The sequence below is a fragment of the Anser brachyrhynchus genome (assembly GCF_964034855.1).
Source record: "Anser brachyrhynchus genome assembly, chromosome: 3".
NCBI classification, from domain to species: Eukaryota; Metazoa; Chordata; class Aves; order Anseriformes; family Anatidae; genus Anser; species Anser brachyrhynchus.
Window position 1 is genome coordinate 101,070,128 of NC_137696.1, and position 25,596 is coordinate 101,095,723.

The 25,596-nt window shown below is 37.7% G+C and overlaps 1 protein-coding gene and 1 long non-coding RNA gene across 5 annotated transcripts in view; one reads left to right on the forward strand and one right to left on the reverse strand.

Annotated features, from left to right (window-relative positions):
• The window catches only part of MLIP (muscular LMNA interacting protein), a 112,750-nt gene that overhangs the window by 65,828 nt on the left and 21,326 nt on the right, over nt 1-25,596 (reverse strand). Inside the window, exon 2 of one of the 4 annotated variants that reach the window (XM_080586004.1) lies at nt 9,612-9,686. The exons of the other annotated variants lie outside the window; for them this stretch is intronic. Within the exon in view, the coding sequence (XP_080442130.1) occupies nt 9,612-9,686 (75 nt within the window). The remainder of the gene's footprint in view (nt 1-9,611; nt 9,687-25,596) is intronic. 4 annotated transcript variants of the gene reach the window in all.
• LOC308191382 lies at nt 13,657-18,518 on the forward strand. The gene is made up of 3 exons (XR_013947930.1): nt 13,657-14,340; nt 16,661-16,799; nt 16,953-18,518. It is a non-coding gene; the product is annotated as an uncharacterized lncRNA (long non-coding RNA).

Genomic DNA, 25,596 nt, shown 5'->3' on the forward strand with positions numbered 1-25,596 from the left:
GAAATAACATATAGCAATTACATGAACTACTTCATCTATATAACTTACAAGTCAATTATTAATTATACTGGTCAATAGGTTTTATATCAAGTCAATGCATTTAAGGTCTTTTTTCACAGAAAAATACTGCTTTGATTATACCCATCAACATCCTATTTACACTCATGATGTAGCACAGAAGACATGAGAAGAATTGTTCAATAATTCGTTATTCTTTCCACTTTCCATACCAAAACAGAAAAACATTCAATTCATTTCAAGGTTGCTTAGTTTAACTCCACGTTAGTAGAATGACAAAGTAATTATACACCGTATCTGGACATCATATAACTCCTAGAGTATTTGCTTAATAATTTATAGTAAATTAGAAAAACCTTTGCTCTGCTAGAAGAAACTAAAACATGTTTACATTTCTTAATACAAATACAGCCAATTCTGAGTAACACCTGGGATGGATTCTGCTTCAAGGAAAGCATTTCACCCCATTTTCTTTGGGCCATTTAACCACATACACCAACTGGAATTTATAGCTTTGTGTGTGTGCGTGTGTGCGTGTGTGTCTTGTTTTAACTTCTGGTTCAAAGCCTATAGAAGTTAATTGCTTTTTCAAGGAACCCTAATATGCAGAGCCTTGAACTATAATGAATCATACAGAAAAACAGCACGATTGCTTTAACACTTTTTTTGGCTTGTTTGTTTAAAGTGAAGCAAATTGGAGAGCTATGGTTCTCATTATGCTTCTTGGCAATTTGCATCTATAAGTAAATGCAATTATGCATTGGAATTATGAATACATTCACATGACTCAGCCTTATGGCTGGAACATTAAAAATGATAGACACATATTTTCTTTTTTTTATTTATTTATTAAATTAGGAAATATTAGTTACTTCCACTGACAGCTGTCTCCTGGAGGACTTGTGCAAAACAGAGGCAGGTTATTTATACCATTTGCTGTTGTATCTACAATTTAGGAGAACACAGTTCTCTGAGCCATATCCAGAACAAATTTCCATGTGTCCACCTCTAATTTGGAAAGAATAAGATGTTTTGATGCTTGAAAGTGAAAAACTCTGAGTAAATGGCAGCCATGTCAGTCCTGAAATTGGGTTTTGTATTTACAAACTCATGCCAGTAAGTTATGCTACATTGCAGATTTGCACCAGTTAGAGGTGTGTGCTTCGAGGACTCAGGGACAGAGTGATCTCCTGCTTTCCTCCCTTCCACTTCCCCCTTTCCATCCAAGTGGCCAAGCACAGGCGTGCCTGAATCAGTAACAGAAGAGTGACTGCTAAACGCTCCATGACACCAGGAGCTCTCATATTTTACATGAGAGAGAAATGACATGGCTCTGTCTTTCTCTCAGCAGCCACAGTATACAAGCCTGATCACTGCTCTTCATAAGCCAGCGGCACAATTTTTAAATAGGAATAACTGGCACATTAAATGCCTTGTCCTTACTCCTAATACAAACCAACAGAGTATACGAGTATTTGAGCACGTACTCATTAGGTAGCAGAAGCCAGTCCCTGCAGCGCAGCCAAGGGACACATCCAACCACCCAAAGGTGCTTTTCAAGAGGCAGGTTTGCCTGTACCCAGGCAGGAGCACATATCATATTAGCATTAGTGTTTACCCTACAGCTGACACTACCCATTAAGGTCTTTCACAGCACCTAAATCTCCACTGAAATTAACTGGAGATGGCCTTTGCTTTCCTGCAGCTATGTGGCTGTGCTTTCATTTTCCATCTCTAGTTAGGAAATGCAGTTAATGACTCTACCTCAGCCATCTTTACAAAATTTTCCCTTCTCTACCTTGTCTTCTTGTCATGCTCTTACTTGATACTTGACATCAACTGTTTTGTATCTGTGAGCACTCCTGTGTCAGAGAGTAATACCTATCAGCACAAAATATTCCTTATGACAGAGAAAAGGAGAAAGAAAAAAAGTGTCCAAATAACTAGCCCGACACAAACAGAACTATAGAAAATTGCAATCAAATGTGTTAGCATTGACAAACTCCAAGTACTATATCTCTGTATTTGTAATGAGGAAATGTGAACAAAAAGCCAAGTTACAAAGACCCCAACCGTTGCATAGTAATGACGATATATTGTGAGCACATTTCCAGAATTCCCAGACCCTAATTCTATACCATGTCTCATCCTGCAGTTCCAGTGTTATTGCTTTGGTGGAAAAAATAAAGGATACATGAAGAAAACCTCATTGTATTTGGCCTAAACACATCATGGAACTCATTATCAAAATGGGTTGCAAGCTAAAACTAAGGTTGGAAAACATGTATAAAGATGTGCAAGCTAGAACATTTTTTCAGCTGAAAAGTGTCGTTAAAACATGACAGTATTTATATTCCTTTAGTATATTTTATTTTTTCTGGACTTTAGAAAACAAAACCAACAAGTAGAATTACTGCTTGTAGACATTTTAGAAAGTTTTAGAAAATTTAGAAATTTTAGAAAAAAAGAAAAAAATAGAAAATTTAGAAATTTTAGAAAGTTTTACATTGCCAGATACTGCGTGGCAATGTGCAGAAATGCACTCCCTTTAAATTCACTTATAGAGAGTGGAGAACAGAAACTCCTAGCAGGTAAAACTGGTCATGCAATCTAGGTTGCATCACAGAAACCTAAGCAATGAGCAAATATCACAATACTGGATAGAAAACCCAAATGTTTCCACCAGGGAAAACAAAAGAGAAAAAATCTTGTTTAAAAATATCTTTTAAGTGATTGTTCTCATTTTGGTGATTTCAAAAAATAAGTTAAAATACTTTTACATTGCAAAATTTTAATACTTTTTAACTGGTAATGCTGCAAACAAGAGAGAGAGAGAAAGTTTCTCCCTTTTTTTTTTAAATTTTCAATAGCTTTTAGCACTATGGCCTTTAGTTTTCAATTATTTCTTCTATTTCTTCCAAAAAAGGAAGGAAAAATTAAAAAATCGACAATGTGATACAAAAGGAACCCTTACATGCTGCTGTTGACTTTTTTTTTTTTTCCTCAGGTAGAGAAATAATTTTGCACCTTTTTTCATATACTCAATATACTTATTTAATTTACTGTATCTCTCTGGCTGGTGTCTCTATCCTAGAAGAACTGAAGGAAATGAACACAATGGACCTTCAACATTTAATTACATCTATTGGTAGCTATTCTGACATGCAGAAGTAAATAATAGAGAAATAAAATTAAAGATATATATATTTATGAAACTTTTAAATAAAAAAATATTTATGAAATCTTGTAGATTATCATCCTTTCTTCAGACACAATAATAACAGCAGAAATAATTCAATGCCATACATTCCCTGCTGCTCTAATTCACTTGAATCGATATAGTTATGGTGGCATCTGCAATGTGTATTCAAGTTAATACTAATGAATTCTGGTTTATATTATGTAATCAACTTTATGCACAATGTCATAATTGCTTGGCTTTAAGTGCATGCTTTTATGTTACTTAGTTCTTTGAAGAGTATAAATTACAGAGTTTAATATAACTAACTATTGAATATCCGTTAGGGGGCTATAGACAGCTGCATAATATGTTGCCAAATAGTTTTAAAAGGAGAAACTTATTTTAAATGATTTCCATGACTTCCTATGTCATCAGTTTGTCATTGTCAACAGGTTTGTCACATAATTAATACCATCAATTTACAACTGGCCCAGGGTAGTAAATTAAATTATATTAATTATTGCTTTTATTACCACAGCATCTACAGTCCTTACTTGGAGAGCACATATTTATTGTCTTGGGTACCTTATGAAGACAAATGAACACTTCTATTTATTCTCTCTCTTAGGCTATATGCATTCAGTACACTGCTTATTTTGTAATTTAAATTGAGGTCCCATTGTCACTGATTGCTTGCCAGGATTTCCTTCTGGAATACAGATTGCTAAAGTGAAATTGAATATGCTGGTTCACATTACTGCTTCTTCCACTGATTTGTTAATACAAGTCATTTCACTAATAAAATGATACCTTGAGAAAACCTCACTGTTGAAATATCAAGTACTTCCTTTTGAGGTGGCTTATTTATTTAAAGGACAGAAAAGAAAATATAGTCATAAATAATAGGGAAAAAAAAAAAACTAAATGTGTGCAACATGACATAGAAATATGTTGACTGATGTGCTGCTTTGGTCAGAGCACAAATTCACATGCCCCAAATTCCTGCTAAATATAGTTTTCACACACAGGGCACAGCTAAAGCAGTGAGCCCAGCCCGGAGGTGGGCCATCCAGAAACGTCTGTCTTGTGTAAGCTGTTCTTAGACTCTTTTTCTGTGTTCAGACTAAAGTCAGACAACAGAACAGATATTGTCTTCTCCTGTAGACTGAGAACAAGGCTAATCTGATATAAATGAATCAGTTAATGACATGTAAGAATCTTCAGCAGATTTTTCTATCCTGATTTACTGTATCTATCAGAGTAACCCAGTACAGATTAGCTGATTATTGTGTAATATGAGCTCCAGTTTATCTGAAAACTTTTACAAACAGCAGCAGATGATCATCTGAACACCAGCTTCATATCTGTGAAACTTCAGGGCAAAAGCTAAAGCCATTCCAGAAGTCCAGGGTGAAATTTCAGCCCCGATGAAGTTTGTGTCAAAATTCCCATCGACAGCTGTGGTCCGAGAAGTTCCCCACGCCATTTCCTAGCTCTGCTACGTACGTGCTCATTGTATCACCTTGAACAAAGCACTTAGCTTCCCTCAGGACAGCAGCACACACTAAAACTCAGATGAATATCTTTTGAAAATCAATGCATGAAAAACACTAGAAAGAGCAAATGACTAATAGTATAAAATTGTCATCTATTATTCACAATGCAAGAGTTCATTCAGCTGAAATGTTTCTTTTCAGTAATAATTTTAATTAGCTTTTCAGCCTGGCAGACTTTATACAACTGTAATTACTCTTTCATACTGGTCTACACAGATGCAGCTGAGCAAAGTGAAAAGTAAGTAAAGATAACCTTTAATTTCCTCTGTTGCAAAGGGGGAGTAATATAACTTGCCTGTTACAATTAATTAATTTAATTTAATGCAGTTTGATTAAATGCTCTAGTGACATTGGACCTCAAGGCAACCTGGATCTCCAAGTCATATTTTATGTACCACTGACATCCTTAAAGCCCTTACTTGTGCCAGTCTCCTAAAACAGCTAGGAAGCAACATCTTCCAAGCTAAAAACACCTCTGTGGTAGCACCCCAAGATACTCTAGTCCTTCATCTATGCACAAAGCTCCAGGTAGGCAGTCCCACACCAGCTTGCATACAGCTACCCTTTCAGCATATTACCACTGTTTCCTTCGGTCTGTCCTGCATTCATTTCATTGTATGGATCAATCAGAAATGACCCAGAAATGTTGTCTCTCTGATTTTGCACAGGTTTTTTATAGTATGGCCAGACTTGCCATCTGGTCTTGCATAGAAGGCATTCAGGGACTGACAAAAGTAGACTGAAAAAGTTTAAAAGCTGATTGCAAAAGAAAATTGTAAAATCCTGGTGCTGTCTGGCATGTACGTGCACCGATTATCAAAAACCTTAGCAGTCAGAAGACTCACTGAGATATGGGAGGCTTCAGAGCAAGTCCAGTGCCTCTAGAGACATAAAAATATCTGCACCTAACCAAAGGTTCTTACAAGTCCTTAGGGTGTATGAGTTTGTGCGTAGAGTGTGCATACTGGTGTATACACAGAAACATTCACACACACTGATACACGTATGTGCTTGTACAATGTCATGATACTTCTACCCAACAAAAACTCTGCAGCCTGCTTAGTCACATTGGTATAGCAGCAGCAAGGCACAACAGAACTCACTTTTTCGGTCTTTTTGTGAATAAGTTCTCACCTCAATTATTCAGTAAGAAATTTAAAGTTAGCCTGAATTGATGCTATTTCCTGTAAGAGTTTCTTGCAATTTCAGTTGTGCAAGAGAGTCCCAGAATGCTGCTGTCATCCTCAAAAACGTCTTTGGACACAGTCTCATTAATGTGTATGACGTAATTGCCCTTATTTTCTTCTTCCAAAAGCAGGTGCCATTTTCAAATCAAGCTTTGGGAATAGATACAAATCCTTCCTTATGCCTGTCAGAGCTGAGAGATCAGTCTTGGTGGATGATGCTAACAAGGAACGTCAGTTTTACAGTAGCACACATCAACCACCTGCACTTCAGTTCCTAGATATTTCTGTCTGAGCAGATGAGGGCTGGAGGGATTTCAGCCAGCACTGAACCTCTCCTACAAGTGGTGAAGTTTCCCCACCACACTGCTGGGCACTGTCCATCCTGCCACCACTACTGTGGGAAAATTGAGCCCAGAGGAGCCCATCTGGTGCTGCCACCACCAACAAGCACCTTAGCAGCTGTCCTTACAACGAGATGTTGCAGGGCAACTTCAGTAACACACCAGAGATGTCATGGTAAGCAAAATATTTTGATAGCAGGTGCTACCCAGTATCACATCAGTGCCTCTGTGGATCCCTGTGTCTTCTAATGGACCATTATCTTTGTAAAGTGGACTACTGAGTGACTCCAAAAGCAGAATATGTGTGTTAATAAAAGAGATGTTATCAGAAACCATAGCTTGAAGGCCATTGAAGAAAAACAGGGGATTTTAACAGAGCCCTCCAAAAATACAAGCACAAGATAATAGCAGAAGCCTTGAAAGCACAAGTACAGGATAGGGGCCCGAGGGCTACAAGCATAAACCATTAATAATAAGTTATTGCTCACTACAGGAATGCAACCTTGCATACTGGTATTAAGGATAAAAAAGGAAACACAGAAGCAGTATCCAGCTTAAAATAAATAAATAAATAAATAAATCATAAAACATACCACATACAGTAAAGTTTGGATATAACAGCATTTGCTGGCCAATGAAGAAAGATAAATGACAAAATAAACATATAGCATGTATGTTAGCAAACATATAAAAATAACTCAAAGTGGGTTAAATGCACAGAAGTAAATTCCACCATTCCACCAGAAATCCCCACCGTTTGTCATAACACGTAGGAAAGAAAAAAAAAAAAAAGGTACAAAAGGAGAAAGCTAGCATATGTAGGTTTTAATTATATCATTATTAGTAAAGACCTGTACTAATTAGATCACTTGAACTTTAACTGTGAATATCACTGTAACTGGACCAGTAATTGACATAAAAGCCCTGTGCATGTGTGAATTTGTGTTCATTTATGTAAAAGGCCTGATGGGGTTGGGGGGGGGGGGGAGCTGATTGAACAGATGATAGATACAAAAGTTAGTGCATGAAAGTCCCTCCCAAAATGACAGGCTCAGGGGATTAGTGGTCCTGTTGAATGAACAAAAACTGATGCATTCAGAATACCAAGAGTCAGTCCAGCCTGCCCAAGGCCACCAGCACACACGTGTCACATCATCAGTGAACAAGCTGGGTAATTTTGACCTCATCCCAGCAGGCCGTGGGATGCTATGTGGACAAAGACTGGGGGGGTTATACACACAACAGAAGAAAAAAAAAAGGTCACCTGGAGTAACTTCATGACCTCACCTAGAAGCCAAAGGCATAGAACAACCTTCTGCTACTGTACAAAGGGTTGCCCTTGCAGCTCTGTCTCCAGCTAGATAGCCTTGAGCGACTGTGCAAGTGTACCAGAGACACAGCTGAGCAGGTAAAGGCACCATGTGAACAGCCACCTGCTGTTAATAAAAACAGCCTCGTTCATTAACAGTAATAACTGGGCTAATAAAATGTATTCTGATAAATATTGCTTGTGGTAAGTGCCTCCTCCATACTGACCCCCTGTCACAGAAAAGGGAATTAACAACATAATAACTCTATGATTAGACTGCTAATGCTTCCATTAGATTGCCTACAAACTCTTGCAGCACTATGTGTGTTTCTCTATTTTACAGAAGTTGTACCAGATATCTGGTCTTCAACCCTACCCTTGAGGCTTGGTAGTAATTTGGACACAACAGGTGAGACTGAGCATTTTCCACCTTCGTAATGTTTCTGCTCATTTTTGAGGAACTACTTTCCTGCTTTGTTTAAACACAGCTGAAGAAGGACTGCTAGAGCCCCCTTTAACAGCTAAGTTTTGCAGGTGTGCTTTAAATGGCTCCAAGTTAGAAGCTGTGTGTGAAATCCCTCCTGGACTCTGATGAGGATGTGCTGAATGATGGGTCTCTCCATGCTTCTCTGCCAAACTCTTTTATAAGACCACTTTAGCAGTATTTCAGCATACACAACAGCACTGACAGTCTCCAGTTACTGTTCTATTCATGATGCTTCAATACAGAGCCTAAACACCCTTATCATCCAACTTTGACCAGCTATCTCTGGGTGACTTGGATATGCCTCTTCTCTCTGCCTGAGATTAACAGCTCCTGGCATTGTCTGCCACCCCCAAATGCAAACATCCAGCTCCATCTGGAGCTTTTCTTCACCAAAACTTTCCTTTCCCTCTCTATTACTTCTGTCTATTAGCTAAACTATGGTAGAATTATGTCTGATTTTTGGATAGCTTTTTCAGGTTTGTTAAAAATATTATTTTTTTTCATTTTTGAAATCTGCAAACTGTAAAGGTATTTTGAGGGTTAAAACATTTTGACCAAGTTGGGTTTAATTGGAAGGTAACTTTTCATTTAAAGGTAATTGATCTGACAGGGGAAAAGAAAAGGTTGATGCGATTTGCTCTTGGCAACGCAGATTCTATCAAGTTGTCTCCTGTGTTCAGACTCTGCCATTATTACTAAACTTTCATTTTCATTTATTTTAAATCTCTGAAGCATGACATTTTCAATAGATCCCTTCCCAAACCACAATATCTTGTGTCTAGGCATTCCTTTTGCTAAGGTGCTACATTTTTGGAGCAGGGATCCAAAGGATATAAGGAAACATGTAGAGCTATAGAGATTAAATTTTCAAAGGAAATACATCTGGCATCTGCATATCAATGACAAGAGAATAGTACGGCTTTCACATTTGAGTCTTCTCAGTGATTGATCGTGACATACTCTTAAATATGATTTTCCAGATCCATAAAGCCATCCAGCACCTGGATTTGTCAGATTTTTGATCAGCCAGAAAAAGGTTTAAAAAATAAATAAAAATAAAAAATAAAATTAACATAAAAAGATAATTTAAATTTTAAAAGTGATGTTTTCATAGACTTCATAAAGTGCAAATTAAAACCTTAGTCTTAATCCACTCTTATATGATCAGACTGAGGACTTCTAGCTTACCTGCTCCCATTCCAGTAGGCAGCAGTGAAAGCTTTATAATACCAGTTAGCCCAGATGCCTCAGCTCCTTTCCATAGGGAACCAAACAGAAGTGTTCTCACTGATGGTAGGTTAAGGATACACAGCATATTTTGGAAATCTTCAGACACTAAATTTTCTTTTTAAATTTTTAACCAATCATAGGTGGAGGCAGTTGGTATTTTGATAATTGAAAAATTGATTATTTCATCATGTATAATCAGCAACAGGTTTTATGTCAGAAGCCACACCACCCTCTCAGTCACCTGTGCAAGCAATTTAACAAACAATCACAATCACCATGAGCCTATCTACTAGCATTCTTACCTGTCTTTCATTAATAAAACTCACTGGGCTGGTAATTTGACTGTCTCCTTCCTCAGTCTGCTGTCCATAACACAGCTTGGAGAAAAATAAAAAAGGAACTTCAAACAGCAGTGAAGAAATGCGTGTGACAAAACTGAAGAAGAGCTCATATTTTCTTCTTCTCAGTAGCGATTTTCAGAGGTCCTTTTAACCAGCTATTTTCTGAGTAGGCCTGTGTGGGCCCAGAAGAATGCTGGCTACAAAGCATTATTATTCAGGCACTCAGCTACAAACATGTAAGAAGGTAAAGCTGAATGGCTGCTTGCTTCTTCCACACGTTCACAGAAGAGGATGGTATACTTAGGAGTTTGTTTTCTTTTCAGTGCTAATCATTAAAAAGCAGCTGTCTTTAAACATTTAACTTCAGCTTTCCCAGATATCAAGAATACTGCATGTTTAACAGCACCAGGGTCATTTTCATCTGACTTTATCTATTTGGAAGAATAGCTACACTTGTCCCAATTAAGTCAGTTTATTTTTATTTTTTTTCCAACAAAAGAGCTTGTGTGAAGGGTTGTCATTTTACAAACTTGACTTTGTTTCACTAAGAAAAAATATTTTGAGTTTTGTACACTGGCATAATCACTCAGCTGAATAGTCATGCACCATTCCTCAGATATTTTAGAGTGTAGGAAAAAGAATGTAGATTCTCTACAGCAGAATGTACATTTTGTACCAAGAACAAGCATAATTTCTTTAGCCAACAAATCCAGGCAGGTTGAGAACTGATTTCTATGCCCTGGTCTGCCTCAGGCTTCCTGGGCAGCCCTGATCAAGTGCCTGCAACCTTGTCTGCTCTAAAATGTTCTAGCAATCCATGGCTAACCACAACTTCAGTCTTCACCAAGTGTTCGCAAATATGTTACATCCACCTTACACTATTTGACTACTTCTGGTGATGAAGATATGCCTAATTAACATGTGCTAGCCTTAACTTAGAAGAACTTTTGCTTGTTTGGTTTTCTTGCCCAGGGATGAAATATGGCATCTATCAAGTTTCCTATAGGAGTCCAGCCAAGAAGCCCTTCACAGCTAGGACGATCCCATGCAGATTGCTATTTTTACCTAAAGTAAAGTTTTGATTTTGCCCTGCAAGTCATATTCCTGCCAGAACAGGGAGATAAATTATGCTGTTTACTTTCATAATCAGGTTTTCCTTCTGTCTAGCCTTATGCTCTTGGCCTTATATTCCAGTGTCAACTAACTCATCTTGTATTACAGCATTTATTAACACATCTGGCCAACACATCTGACCAATGACATTTTCCTTCCTCTATTTGTCTTTATAACTCAGCTAGGCTTCTCAGACGCTGTCTTTTCTATTTCCAGTTTGCAAACTACCTTTAAGTTATCACCTGTAGAGTTTGCAACATCTGAAGCAGACCTTGAGAAAAGTGAGGAAAACAGTGTATCCAGGTGTTGGGCTTGAAAGTGTGCTACCGATGCCAGGCTTCTAATGGAGAGTCTCCCAGATTTGAGCAAAACCTTGTCAATGTTATCTTCCAAAATATACTTTAGATTTTCAGATGAAAACATATAAATAAGAATGTCTCTATAGACACTATGAACTAATGAAAAAGATCATTGCATTTTAAAAATGGCAGGTGATTTAATTTTAGTGAACATAAGTCTGTACATCGTCTTTTACTTCCCAGCAATATTTTCTTCAGAAGCATGTAGCATAAGAATGCAGGTGGTGATGTAATATAAAACTTTTTCGTGTAGTGACAGAGTGTAGATTCAATAGATTCATTCCTACACATTTGTACTTCATGTTGCACCTTCACTCTAAGCAATCAAAGGAAGACATGAAGATAATAATCATAGCTTTAGATTAAAGAAGCAATTGAGTTAGTTTATAGCCAGAACTGCATTTTGGGAGATTTAACGTTTCAATCACTTTAAAGCATATAAAAATCCATGTTTTCTATAATACCTGAAAATACACTCAGTACTACCAAGGCTGATTCTGGCAGCAGTCCTGAGATATTCCACACAGATCCTTAAACTCCTTCATCACCAGGGAAAAGTGGTTACCTTCAAGCTGTTACCATTAGCAGACATAATTAACATAAGTGACATGGGATGTTTTCTTTCTCCTCTTGTCCGGCAGTTTAGCGTTTTGATATTAAGTGTTGTTAAGTCTTGGTTATCTTATACTATGTTTTTTATTAGGCTAAAAGTAAAGACACATGCCCCATGCTTCAAATTGTAAGTTTTATATTCTATTGTAGCATCTGAAAAAGACCTCTGTTCCTTTGGTCTCAGATGGGTGACTCTGCAGTCTCCTAAGGGCAGAGCCGGCTGATCCAAGGAGAATGTTGCTTGCTGACGGCTATATTCTAAAATGCCTGGGTTGAGGAAAGTCCTGCAAAGCTTCAGATGACATGCTGATTTTTATTTTTATCACTTTGGACAGTTCTTTGCTGAGCATTACTTGAAATAAGTCAAATTTTACCTAAGATCTGAGTGGAAATGGATGTGATTTCTCAATGTGGTCTTAGCTTTGAAAAGGACATAAATATATCTTGGATGCCAACTAAATGTTATTTCTGTCATTACTAGTAATAGAGAAGTAACATTTATCAGCATGCTCACAAGAGTTTGATTCAATGCAACAGACTCAACTTCAAGTTAGAGTCAACTTCAAATGTGCTGGAAAATAATATTATATATGCACAGTTTGTTACCAACAGAGATTGCTTTCTATTTTTCATCCATGTCCTGAAAACTGCATTTCAGAGGGAAATGAATATTGCAATTCAGATTATATAAATGAGGAAGTTAATTTGAAAGTTAAAAAACTTGAAGTGTTTCAGTCATCCATTTGTTGTTTTGAGATATTATTTGAAGTTTTGATTTCTACTAACAGGGATCCTTAAATAAGACATCAGATATAGATTCTTCATTTAAATTCTACAACAAAGACCCTATAGCTCGTGTGTTACTTTCTCACCCAATGTTTTGACAAGTGGGAATATTTACAGGTTATAAACAGATTTGGACTTAATAAAACTCTCCTTCTTACATTTCAGCAAATAACTTGTTAGCATACTTTATCCCAGAGACTACATAACTCCTGTGAATAATATTAAGAAATCACAAGCATTTTTAAACAATGTTTTCACATCTATATGCACAAACCAATGTGCAATCTAAAAGCTTCATAATTAATGCTTTGTGAACAGTTTCAGAGGTTTACAAATATAGAAGCATATCCAGGTTCAAACTAAAAAAATAAAGTTTAAAAACCTTAGCACTGTAAGTCCCACTGCAATCCAATGTAACTGTAGTTATGCATGCTTTTTACTAAAGCTTCAGGTTATTTTCTACATATATATTTCTTATATATATATCTATATATGCATTTAAGAAAAGGTTGTCAGTGTACTATTTCTGTCAAATTCTGTCTTTTCATTTTCCTTCTGGTTAAGGCTGTTTCATCAAGGAAAAAAAAAAAAGTGATTAGAAGCTCAGTCTTTCAAACATTACCCAGCTAAGGTATTTATTTATTGCAGCAGAGGCTGCAGGTCAATGGAGGAGCTCAGCCACTCCAGAAAAACACAAAGCACGTGTGCCTGCAGGATCAGTCTTCTCTGAAAAGCCCTTTCTCTAACTTTTAAAGGGAATGTATTATGTAACAAATGCAGTCTATCAAAAAGGCAGTTACCTCATCTGGTACATGTCTTACAGCTCCAGTCTCTGATTTTGTATCTGCCCTGACTATTAGGTCTTGTTTGTTAACTAGCCAGAAGTTGGCAGTGAGAAAAAAATTGGAAAGTTAAGGAAATGAAACAAGTTATCTTTGGAAGTGGCTCAAAAGCCCTCTTGTACCAAGTACTTATTTTTTCTCTGCTTCCCAGAAAAGATCCTTGTAGGAAATTACCAGAAATACTGGTAGCTGGTAACATTTCATTCATTTAAAACGTTGCCTTTAATTTCAGTAGAAGAAGCCAAACACTGTGCTTGTTGCATGTAGTATTGCCTCAGCTGACTCTGTATTGCCATTATACATAGGAAATCTCATCTCCTTTGCAGTTCTGAAGTGGACCAGGAATTTTTCATTTAAGTATTTTCTTCCACATAAGTCAGTTTGCTTGAACAAAATCTTTTAACAGAACATATTTGCTTTTAGTCACTTTTAATCTGGAAGGTTCCTTGAAGCCAGGAGGGACTGACTAGTGGAAACGCTGAGAAGGATGGACAGAACAGTTTTGAATATGTCTCTCTTTGAAGACCAAGATGGAAACTTACTCCAAGTTTCCTACAGTACTAATGGAAGCCCCACCTACCAGGTAATTAACTATTTTCAGCTCTCTCTCTCTTAGACACGATTTTCAGCACAAGCTTTGGAAGATGTCATCATTGATTAGCATCACAGAACAAACTGCCAAAGGTTGAAACTTTCCTCCAGAAAAAGTCTTCTCCTAGCCAGAAATGTGAAACCTACTAATTGAATGTAATGGTGGTGATATGACCTCCCAGAGCCAGGGCAAGCAATCAGCACAAAAATCCTGAAGCTGAGGACTTGGGTGGAGGATGTATATTTGATGGGCAAACAGGGAGCTTCAGGTAGATTTGTAGAGGACACCTTTTGCTCTGGAACACTCATCGGCACCTGCCTTTTATCAGAAAGCAGCTGCGACCCACAGCTTCACCTGAAGTTCACAAACAAGCCGGAAGACTGCAGGTGAGGTGTCTGTCCTGAGGGGTTCATCATCATAGAATCACAGAATGTCCTGGGTTGGAAGGGACCTTAAAGATCACCCAGTTCCAACCCCTCCTGCCATGGACAGGGACACCTCCCACCAGACCAGGTTGCCCAAAGCCCCATCCAGCCTGGCCTTGAACACCTCCAGGGATGGGGCATCCACAACCTCTCTGGGCAACATGTTCCAGTGCCTCACCACTCTCTGAGTGAAGAGGATTTTCATAGGCCTCTCTCCTTCTTGCAAATCCAAACATTTCAGGAAAGCACACGGTCACAGATAGATTGAAGTAATTGCTAGGTGTTTTTCTTTGGCTTCTTACTAGTGATAAGTCAACAAAAGATTTAAGGCTGCACTGGCCCATAGCAGATCTGGTCAACAGCAAAAGTAATGTCACTGAGGATTTCTGGAACAAAGAACAAAATCATGCCTGCTTCAGAGCTCCTTGTCTGCTACATAGGACACAAGCTATTTCCTAATTATTACACTTCCATTAGAACCTCAAACATTCATCAGAGCACTCAGGATGAAGAGGCTTTTGACATGCTTTCTGTAGAAAGAGTGTTTGTGTGCGTGTGTATGTAAAATGAAAGATGGGAGAATGTTATGTGGGTGGAGGTAAAGTGTCAGGAATTTGGGAACTGCTTTTGCAAACAGCTATGTCAGCAGACTGTGTACTTGTCCCATTAAAGCAAATTAGATTTTGCTCACATGAAACTCCAGAGTTTTTATGATTACCTAGGAAAAAATTAGATCTTGAGTCAATTTTTATAAAGTTTCTGAGATCACACAAAAGCAAAGATACAATGTGCTGTGATATCTTTGCACCTGCCTACTTGAAAAATATATTTCATTTCATAAGACTAGTTAAGGGCACAGTGCCACAAGAAATACGCCTGTTCACATCAAAAGATCAAATTCTGAACGATCAGCTTGTTTCAACCCTCATAGCTACCCAAGTACACACTTCAGAAGTTGTTTTTCTCATCCAAACTCTGCTTATCAGAGCATGTTCACGTGATTGTGAGTCTATTTTAAAAAGTTTTTATCTCTCAGCCGAAGTATAGATAGTGAACTAATGAGCTGTTGGGCATCTGCAGCTGCCAAAAAAAAAAAAAGTGAAAAAAATGGGGTTTGTTTAAGTAGTCTACCTTTACTTCTTCCCTGTGCAGTGTAAGAATGCATCCCTTCTAAAAAGGGATAACTTGTTTGAATGTATTAATTGAATACTTGCAGTATTGTGACCTTTCATATCTGCCTAAGCAAGCCTGAAACATGAGAGACTCTTTGCAAGATCTCTTAGTCAGCATCAAATTCTTTCCTAATCACTTCTTCATCACTTCTAATATATTCAGATTTTTTTTTGTCATCACTTTAAAACAACTAGTATACAAATGTGCCTTAGAAAGTATATTCTGGGTAAGAATATTTTTACACTGTACTCCTGATGGTGACTGGTGGACAAGACAAACCCTCTGGTAAGGCTTCATGGTTGTTTTTTTGTTTGTTTGTTTCTGTTCAGATTGAGTTCACACATTAGCAGCACCAGTACCATATCTACAAGCCAAGTTATCAAACAGATCTTATGGGAGCCTAATTTTTGCTGGTTTAATGCACAGACATTATTTTTTCCACAATAAAATAACTGTGATTTTTGAAAAAATTAAATCTAAAATAAATAAATAAAAAAAAGTACAACATTTCAGGAGAGTATCCAAAAGTAAACCAATCATTTCAAGAGAGAACAATGAAAATAATTTACTTATGTAACAGCAAAAGAGGGTGCATGAAAAAGCCACCAAATGTCAGTTTGCTGGTAGTTCTTGCCATCAATGTAAAAGATTTTCAAACATTCAACTAAATTCTTCTCAGAATGAAGGATACCCTAATACTATCATTAAAAGCAGAAAATTCTGAGGAAAATTGAAACATTCAAAAAAAAAAGAAAGAAAGAAAGAAAGAAAAAGGAAGAAGAAAAGGCCTATAATAAAAACATGTAGAAACAAACAAAAAATAGTAAAATAAAAACTAAACCAAATTTAGCAGGAATTCAGTAGTACAGGTGAATTCATTTTACAAATAGATAGAAATTTTACAAAAACATCAGTGTAAATACATAATATTTAGGGCACTTCAGAAGCAGCTAAGGTCAGCAAAACATGGGAATGAAAAGGGTAATTTAGGTCCACAAACGCAGGAATTGCTGTGATCTGTTTACATCCATCGCCTAAATGTGTAAGCAGGTAAATTCTCTCTCTACGAATTGCTGTGCACATGAGGTGCCTGTGTCTTTGCCCTCAGACAGGAGTGTAATCACAGATAGCCCAGCGGATTTCTCAAGCTCTGTACCTGTGGGACCACCACGAAGCAACACTCCTAAAGCCATGAGCCTGACCTGAGGGAAGTGAGACCATGTGTAAGCTTTTATACCGGCCAGCAGGTGGTTAAGTCCTTTCTTCCAATTCTTGTCACAATATATTTTTTGGGGGGGGGGGGGGGGGGGGGGGGGTTGGTTCTGGAACCATTTCCAGAACCATTTCCATTACAGGTGGCATCTCTCTGAGTTATAGTCACAGGTGGGTTTTTCTTCCAGGCACATACCTCATCATTTTTAAGCCTCAGTAGGCTTTTAGCATCTACAGAGCCTCATGGTACACAGTTCCCAGTACACCAACATGTTCTGCAAAGAAGAACCATTTTGAACCTGCAACCTATGGGTTCCATCCGATGTCTGCTAATCTTTGTATTGGTAGTGAATACCAGGACAGTGAATGAAGGAGGTTTCTTCCTCTTGAAACAAACTGGTCTTCTAGATAAAGTCTCCTGGAAGATTAGAAGACTTGTTTTCAGACCTGCACTAAAGGAACCGTATAAAGAGGTGGGATGCTCAGGCTGGAGTAGTTACGGCCCAAGCACAGCCTGGGCTCTCTGCCACATCCTGGGGTGCTCAGCGTGCTTCTGTGCAACCTCCATGACCATCTGTCACTTGCACCATCGAGCCATGTCCTCGTTTCTGTTTGGGTAATGGACTTCCTTGCTTGCCATGTGAATTCCCTTAAGCATTCCCTCATGTGCCATTTGAGGGTGAATGATACAGTTTACTCTGTCACACTGATCCTGCTTTACATAAAGTGTGAGTTCAGAACTGGAGCAGGACTAGATACTGCTTATCCCAAATTCTGAACATGTGTCCTGGACAATAGATAGCAAATTCTGTCTCATATTCGCTCCAGCCCAGTGTGTATTGAATTATTTAAATGACATGAAAGACTTTCATTAGGAGGAACTCCCTCACATACTCTGTACCTACGGTTATATGGTATTGTAATTCTTCTGCAAATTAAGAGATCTGAGCTCAGTTCACAGCATTTGCCATGTTCTCATACTGTTCTCTAGGCATCAGCTCTCAGGCACTGCCTGAGACACAAGACTGGACAAGACAGGACCCTGGCTGATCCAGCATAGCAGTCTTTATAGGCTCATTCTTGTAGGAAACTGATATCTAGTTTGGAGGCCTAAATTTGGAAAGAGTCACAGCTGAGAATGCTAAACAAGGCGACCTGCTTCCCCATGGCCCTGCATCATATGCTTACTGCTCTTAAGAGCCAGCAGGATTTAGGCTCTTTTCTAAAGCTGGCTTTTCCTGATGGCTCCCTCAGGCAGCTCCCTACCATGGCTTTGGGGTGATAACATTCCTGGGTGACTGCTGCAGATGGACCCAAGTGACCCCTGTGTAAGCAACACTGAACTAAGAGCCCTGCATTTCCACCCCCAAATGACTCACAAATCCCAGTAGCCAACTCTCAGATCTCACAGAAAATCTTTTCTCTTCAAGTCTCTTGCCCTTGATCATTTCTGCTCCTGAGAAAATCCCTCACTTACTTCATACTTCTGTAGTAGCCACATGTTGAAGGTAAGTTAAAAGTCGATGGCCAAATCAATTTCAGTGAGACTTAGAGTGTTAAGTCATCATGGATTTGTGCAACAAATGAAATCCTGACAGCTCAGAGTCGCACTATCCATTCAGAGTCCATGCCAGTCACATTCACTCTGAATTCCTGTAGTTTGTGGTGTCATACAGTTTGCAGTGTTTTCTCCAAAACATCTCTGTTAAATCTGCCTACTATTTTGATACCAGATTTCACTTCTGGAAGTTAGCATCTCCTAACCAACTTTAAATAGTGATCATTTGATCAGCACATTTTAAAGATACATCAGCCATTACATAAGTAATACCACAAATCCAGTTTCAACAACAGCAAAAATACTTTATAGGTATTTAATTCTGATGGAAACATTCAAAATGGATTTGGTCTCTTTGAAAGAGGAAAAAGCCTTGAATGATGTTGAATCTGATTGCAACATCTTCAATTGCCAGTGAAATTAATTGTATGACAGTATCTCATAAGAAAATTTTACCTTTGAGGCATTTCATATCCAAACCAATAAATACTGAGCACATCTATGGTAAAATAAATAAATAAATAAATAAATAAATTATTGCCTCCTGAAGGAGATGTTAAGGGCAATATTAACAAGTGAACTGAAGCAATATGCAATAATCATATTACTGTCAAAGAAAATGTCATGAAGAATTCAATGTGATATGTATGTTAACGCATAACAAATTTATTAATAACATCAAATCAAGAATCACAGGTCAATGTTTTGAGCAGTTGATGTTAAAAGTGACATTGGTAATAGCAGTATCACTTATCAAACATGCATTAATGTCAGTTTACTTCTGTCACTGTCAACAGCTAAAATGTATAGTGATAATGCACTGCATATGCTACCCAACTCTCTCTGCCAAATACTTATGTCAAATTGTTTTAAAAAACACTAATCAATGTGGTCTGCTATAGAAAGTTGATATACTGAAGCTAAGTTAAGAAGGTGATGAATAAACAATAATAATAATAAATCTTCAAGCATTACAAGGAAGCTAAGGTTCCTCCAAACATAGATATCATAAAAGACTGGCAATGATTGAAGTTGGACTTTCAAATCATTTTTATATTAAAAAAAAAAATCTCAGCTTTGTAACACCACATATAGCACCTATTAATATGGTAATTGGAATGTAATAGAAATATTTGATTATTTATACAAGACCTTGAAATAATTTTACAGATTTGCTGCCAGGGATGTTTTTATGAGTTAAAGAACATTTCATCTTTCATTATCAAAAGAAGATACCCAAAAAAGACCTTTAGTACCACCAGTCTAGCCTAACTACTGTTTTAGCCTAACTACTGTCTAGCCTAACTACTGTTTATAGGGTGGACTTGGGCTGTGTTTTGTCATAGGATTTTTCTCTACTTCCATACTAATTTTCATTTAGCTATGAAATTAATATGATGGTATTTTCTAATGGAAACCTAGTCAAATACTGAGCAGGATCCTCCCAAATCAAGAGGCAGAGGAGTACACTGCAAACAGAGCTAGACGTTATTACGGTGCTGCATTTGGATCTGATTGTACAATACACATGTCTGGCTCTTTACATGAGTCTCCAGAAAACAACTGTTTGTTTTGTTTTGACATGTATATCCACTTCCTTAAGTAAGACACCTGAGCAAAGCTTACAGACAGGTGCTAAAATATTTGAAGAATCACTGATAAGGTGTTAAGAATATCAGTACCTCAAGAATTTGATGCTTTAAAGAGTTTACATGGAGTCAGCTTACAAGATATTTTCTCCATGTCTTCCAAAATCAGAAGCAGCATGTCTTGTGGTGGCTGGAAGAACACCGTAAGTATTACAAGTTGTCAGAAGTAATGTATTCATTTTTCAGATTCCAACATGGCTGCTTAACCATGAAAAAAAAAAAAAAAACAAACTTATTTTTATCAACAAATTGCATCAGTAGTCTTTACTAAGTACCACCTAAAACCAAGTTTTACATTTACACTGATTAGCATAAAATTAATCTCCATCAGTCAACTGCAACTGCAACTGCAATAAAATACAGAGAGCCCTTGAGCTTGCTGTATACAAGACTGCAAAACCAATTATATTTCCCTGCATGTTGTGGAAGTGAAGATTTTGATGACAGCCAGTCAAGCTCGTACCTCATGATAGATACAGAATACCAATGATATAAAGGAAACATTCTCAGGGATCTATCTACCCATTATCTCCAAACAGAATTAATTTCATGTCTACATGTGTTAATGTTAAATATATATGCATATTACTGCACCTTGTTGAACCCTAATTCTCTAAAAGCATTTCCAAAAAACATATCTGGTCTATGAAATAAGTACCTTAATGAAACAAAACTTTAAATAAAACCAAGTAGCCTCAAAACTGACCAATGACACTGAGAAAGAGGAATGTTAATGATGCTGTATTCTTTGATTCAGGTCACATGATTCCTAGGCAATTCTTAAACTATAATGAAATATGATACAGAAGGAAAGCAGCAAACATCTTTCTAGCCACCAAATCACCATAATATTAACTCCTTTGGGATGGATAAATTACAAAAGGAAAACAAGCCTAAAAACCTTTGTTCATTAGCACAAATCACTGGGAATATCTGATGAAGGTCTATGTTCAGAGAGCGAGCAGCTAGTAATCAACTTCAAATTTTTTATCTTCCTATGTTTTGTGGTGAGATATAGCCCTATACACTTATATACACTATATACACTTTATCACTATGCACTATATACACTTTATCACAACTCCTGTAGAATACCTTGCTACAGAGCAGCAATTCAGGAGACTGTAAAACGCTGCTAGTCCCTTCCTTTTTCTTGAAAGCTGTCTAGATATATTAGCAGTAGTAAGCGAAAAAATAAATCTGACACCACTTTTATTAGGAGAAAGCATTAAAATGATGATGGGGCAAAGTTATACCGATCTAAAATTGTGCAGTTAGACAGAATGATTCTTATGGCTTGAGGAAGGCATAAAAAAATCTGAAGTATCTGAAAAGGAATTAATGAAAGAGGGAAGACTCATCTCAGGCAAGATTAAGGGACTGTGGATGCTTCTTCAGTCACTGTGAACTGGCATCACTCCCTACATCTCATTGTGGATTCAGTGGTCCACACCACAGAGGCAGGGGAAAAAAAACAGAGCAGGAAAATATTTCATCTAGGTATCAGGAATCGTTCCCCTGTGGCATCTATCATTCTATGAAGTAATCTCCCAGGACAGTAATGCAAGTTCTTTGCTAAACTGTTTTAAATCCAGATTTTAGAGATCAAGTTTTCAGAAACACAGGAAAGTAGGTAAGACTCAAAAAGGTGTTTCCTACATCAAATGTTCATGAATCTATTGTAAGGATTATTATTTATCTTACAATTTTTTTCTTTAGCTTATACTCCATTTCTAAATTCCTTTCTAAATCTTATTTAGTATACAAAGAATATCTTCTGCAAGCTATTTATAACTTGTTTGACTTAATAAGCATTTGCAATTCTCATCCACTCTTTATATTTCACGAGCGATGAGGCTGACTATACTGAGATGGTTATAGTACAAAACATTAAGAAAGGTGTGTAATAAGGGCAGTTGGATTTTTTGTTAGTTTGTTTTTCCTGTTAGAACAAGCTTTCTGTGTAAAGTGTGTATTTACCCCCCAGTATATATAATATATACCCTGATGTATTATATTTATATAACACGTATCCCCCAACAACTAGGCAGGAGGCCATTCTAGCAAGATGCAGCACTCCTTCCCTCTTCTATTAAAGCCACTCTATATTTAAAAATATTCAGCATTTATGATTCTTTTTTTTGTCTTGATAATAAAGGATGAGATGTCAGTTTGGGGATGCATCTTGAGTCTGATTCAAACAAATTATTCAGTCACTGGGTCTCCAGGATGCTGGAGGCCCCCTCCCTCCAGCCTCGCCCCAGTGGTTTGCCTTTTTAAAGGGCATGAGTTCTCCTTTCAATCTGTATGAAACAGGAATGGCCACCCCATACATCTTCTGTGACTTAAGCTTGGATCAGACCCACAGGTTTGATCAAACACATTAGAGGACTTGCCAAAATAACTGCTACTTTTTGCATTCATGATGGGTCCACTGTTTCAGACAGATGCCAAAATATTCAGAGTATACTGTAAAACGGTCATTAAGGATGAAATTGATGTGTTTAAGAAATTTAAATACGAAAAAGTTTTGAATGCCCTTCTGTTGGTAGCTGCACCAGGACCTGAGGGAAACCAAAAATGAACTTTTCCAGAATTTTGATTAAGACATTAAAATTCTGTCTAAATCTTGTTGTATATGTGAAAGGCTTTCCAGCTCGGGCTGCAGAGTAGGAAGGTGTTCCTTGCCTTGCTCTGCAGTAAGCCAGCTTGTACTACAGGTTAGTCAGAACCGTTTACTTTTTTGTCTTTTGCCATTCCTAAATACAGAATTCTTGTATAAATATGGAAAATAAAGAAAATACCAGATGTGCTTTAGCTTAAGCAAAAAAAAAAAAAAATCTATCATAATACTGCATGAGCTCCTTAGATAAAACACTGATACATAATTTTAAGGTTTTTTTTAAGATCCCCAGAATAAGGTTTTGTTGTTGGCAGGGGGAGGAAGAAGAGCAACCTGATCATCCTGACAGCAAACCAGTCAATGAACATATGATGTTCTGATATAAGCGTACTGAGCGTTTCTGTCTGGTGGTGTGCAATGGGCCCTGGAGATGCTCAGTATGTCTCGTCAGTTAGAAAACCTGAGATAAAGGCCTGCACATCCCTACCCCACCCAGCTATTCTCTATACACTGTGCAGAGGAAGGGCTGTGGTAATCAGTAGCAGAAATGCTGTTCAGCCAACCAAGGCTAATAAAGAGCACTTGAAGCCACTTTCATCTTGCTTATCTACAAAAGCATTGCCAGGAGATTTTGCGTGCCTGTGAATCTCTTCTCAGACAACATGGCCAGGTTCATTACTCTATGTGTGTGTCTAAGAAAGTAATTCTGAAATGTAGCCACCAAGGACTGCATGGGCAGCCGCCGTGTGAATGCTTATTCACTTGCAGCTTGGCTTTAACTGTCAAAACTGATATGACTGTGGATTTACTGCTGCAGTTTGTGCCCACTCCTTTTAGTTATTTTTTCCCCTTATGCAACCATTGTCTCCCCTCTTGTAATACTGAGCTGAACTTAATCAGCAAAGGCAAAGTTTGGCATGCACAGACTCTGCTTGGGAAAAACCGCACTGGAAAGTCCTCCAGCACCCTTATACCATCAACACCTTCACCAGCATGTGGGGTGCATGGCTCTTTTCCCATGATGATGGTAAAGGTTTGGGACACATTTGTCCCTACTGTCCCATCTCATTGCCAGTAATGTGCATCATGTTGAGCCTTTGTGTTCCTAAGGATCAGGTTATGAGGGCAGACAGAAATGAAGATGTACTTCCAAGACTTCCCTTTTAGTCTGTGAATTATATAAATGTCAATGCCTTTTTACAAAGGTGGGGTGGGGATGTGCAGAGAGGTGAGATAGCTGACTTCATGGTGTCACTTGGGGTCAAGTGAAGGTACAGAGTTTTCTGGACAGCCTGGAGTACCTCCACATCAGCTTTCAGTAAAGCTGGTAAATTTTTTTGATAACTTCAGACCAAAGCAAACTAGGCTAAGAGTTATATATATACATATTCCCACATCATACTACTTAACCTTGGGCCATCGCTCAGCTGAGTCAGCTTGATTTGCAGACCTTGCAACCCAGTGAGAAACGTGGATGAGAGAAGCATCAGCTTCCTTTCCACCAGTCCTTCTCACTGTGCCTGCACAGCTCCTCTCTGGCCTGGCTCCATGCATGTAGGCAATGTGCTTTCTTTAGTGCCACTGTCCAGCTTTCTGCCTTTCCTTAAGCAATGCAGGTTTTCCCTCTGAAGAATTATGTTCTCTCTGTGCAAAACAATCTACCAAAGAAAACATACTGCCAGTGACTCCTGATTTATCTCTATAAGAATATATCAGGAAGGAAATCAGATGAAACTTTAGTCCGGAGCAATGAGGCAGAATATCTGGTTAACTTATACAACTACACCTCCTGGATTTCATTCCTGTCTCTGCCACTTTGAACCATCAGGCAAGGCATACTTCAGCTTACCCTTTGGACAACCAGGTCTAGCAGAAGGCGTCCTTGCCCACAGCAGGGGGTAGGGAATTAGATGATCTTTAAGGACCCTTCCAAAACAAACCATTCTATGATTTTATGATATAAAGCATTTAATTTTTCCTGTTGGGGAATTTTCGGGTTTGTAGAGTACATGAGTCTTGGTGATGCAGCCACACAGCCTATATAATGTGTACCGGGTGAGATATAACCCAGTCCCTCTCCCTCCTACAAAGGAATATCCTTACTTCTCCCTTTCTCTCCCTCTTGACAGAGTACCCTGTGTGAAAATTTATTCTTTTTAAATGATGAAAGCAATTCTTTCTGTTCAGATTTTATAAGATGCTTTTTCTTAAACTGAATTGTTCTGCATTATGATTTTCTAACAGAAATGGAAAAGTAATTGAGAACAATCAACAGGCTCCTCTGTTGCTGTAATTACAGTAAATTCTTGCAAGAAATTATGCATAAATTATGCACAGCTCCTGTATAATTTTACTGCTTGAATTCATACTCCATGAAGCCACTATGGAGTTAACTAAATTCAAGCAATGAGAGAGGACATCTGCCTCACTTTCATAAAAAAATGAATAGGAAAGTTCTTCAATTTCATTGAAACTTTCACTGATTCATTGAAGGAAGATGAAGTGACTGGTTTGATCTGTGAACACATATTAGCTAAGTACTACAATCTTCTGACAAATTACTACCAGGAGAAAAACATTTATTAAATATATGTAATGTATCCCATTAACACCAAGAACTTTTCTCTGCATTTCTTAATTCCATTTTCCCAAAACAGAATACAATTTCTAAGGAGAAACCTTTTCTGAAAATGTGATTGCTGTCCCTGAAGACATGTCATGTTCTTTGGCCTTTTTTTCTTTCCTGACTCGTGTCTACTAAATCATAGACACTATTCTGGACTCACAAATACAGTAAAGCGAGTAACCTTCCAGGACTGTTCTCTTTCACAAAACAATAAAGAAACATGCAGGTCAAATCCCACTGCAGTAGTGATGCCTAAATAGCAATGTTGCTTACTAGGAAGGAGTTATGGTTATTACAACATGGAAACTCAAGTACATAAATCTGCATCATTAAAAGTACAAATGGAATGCCTTCCTCATCATTTCATTCATTATTG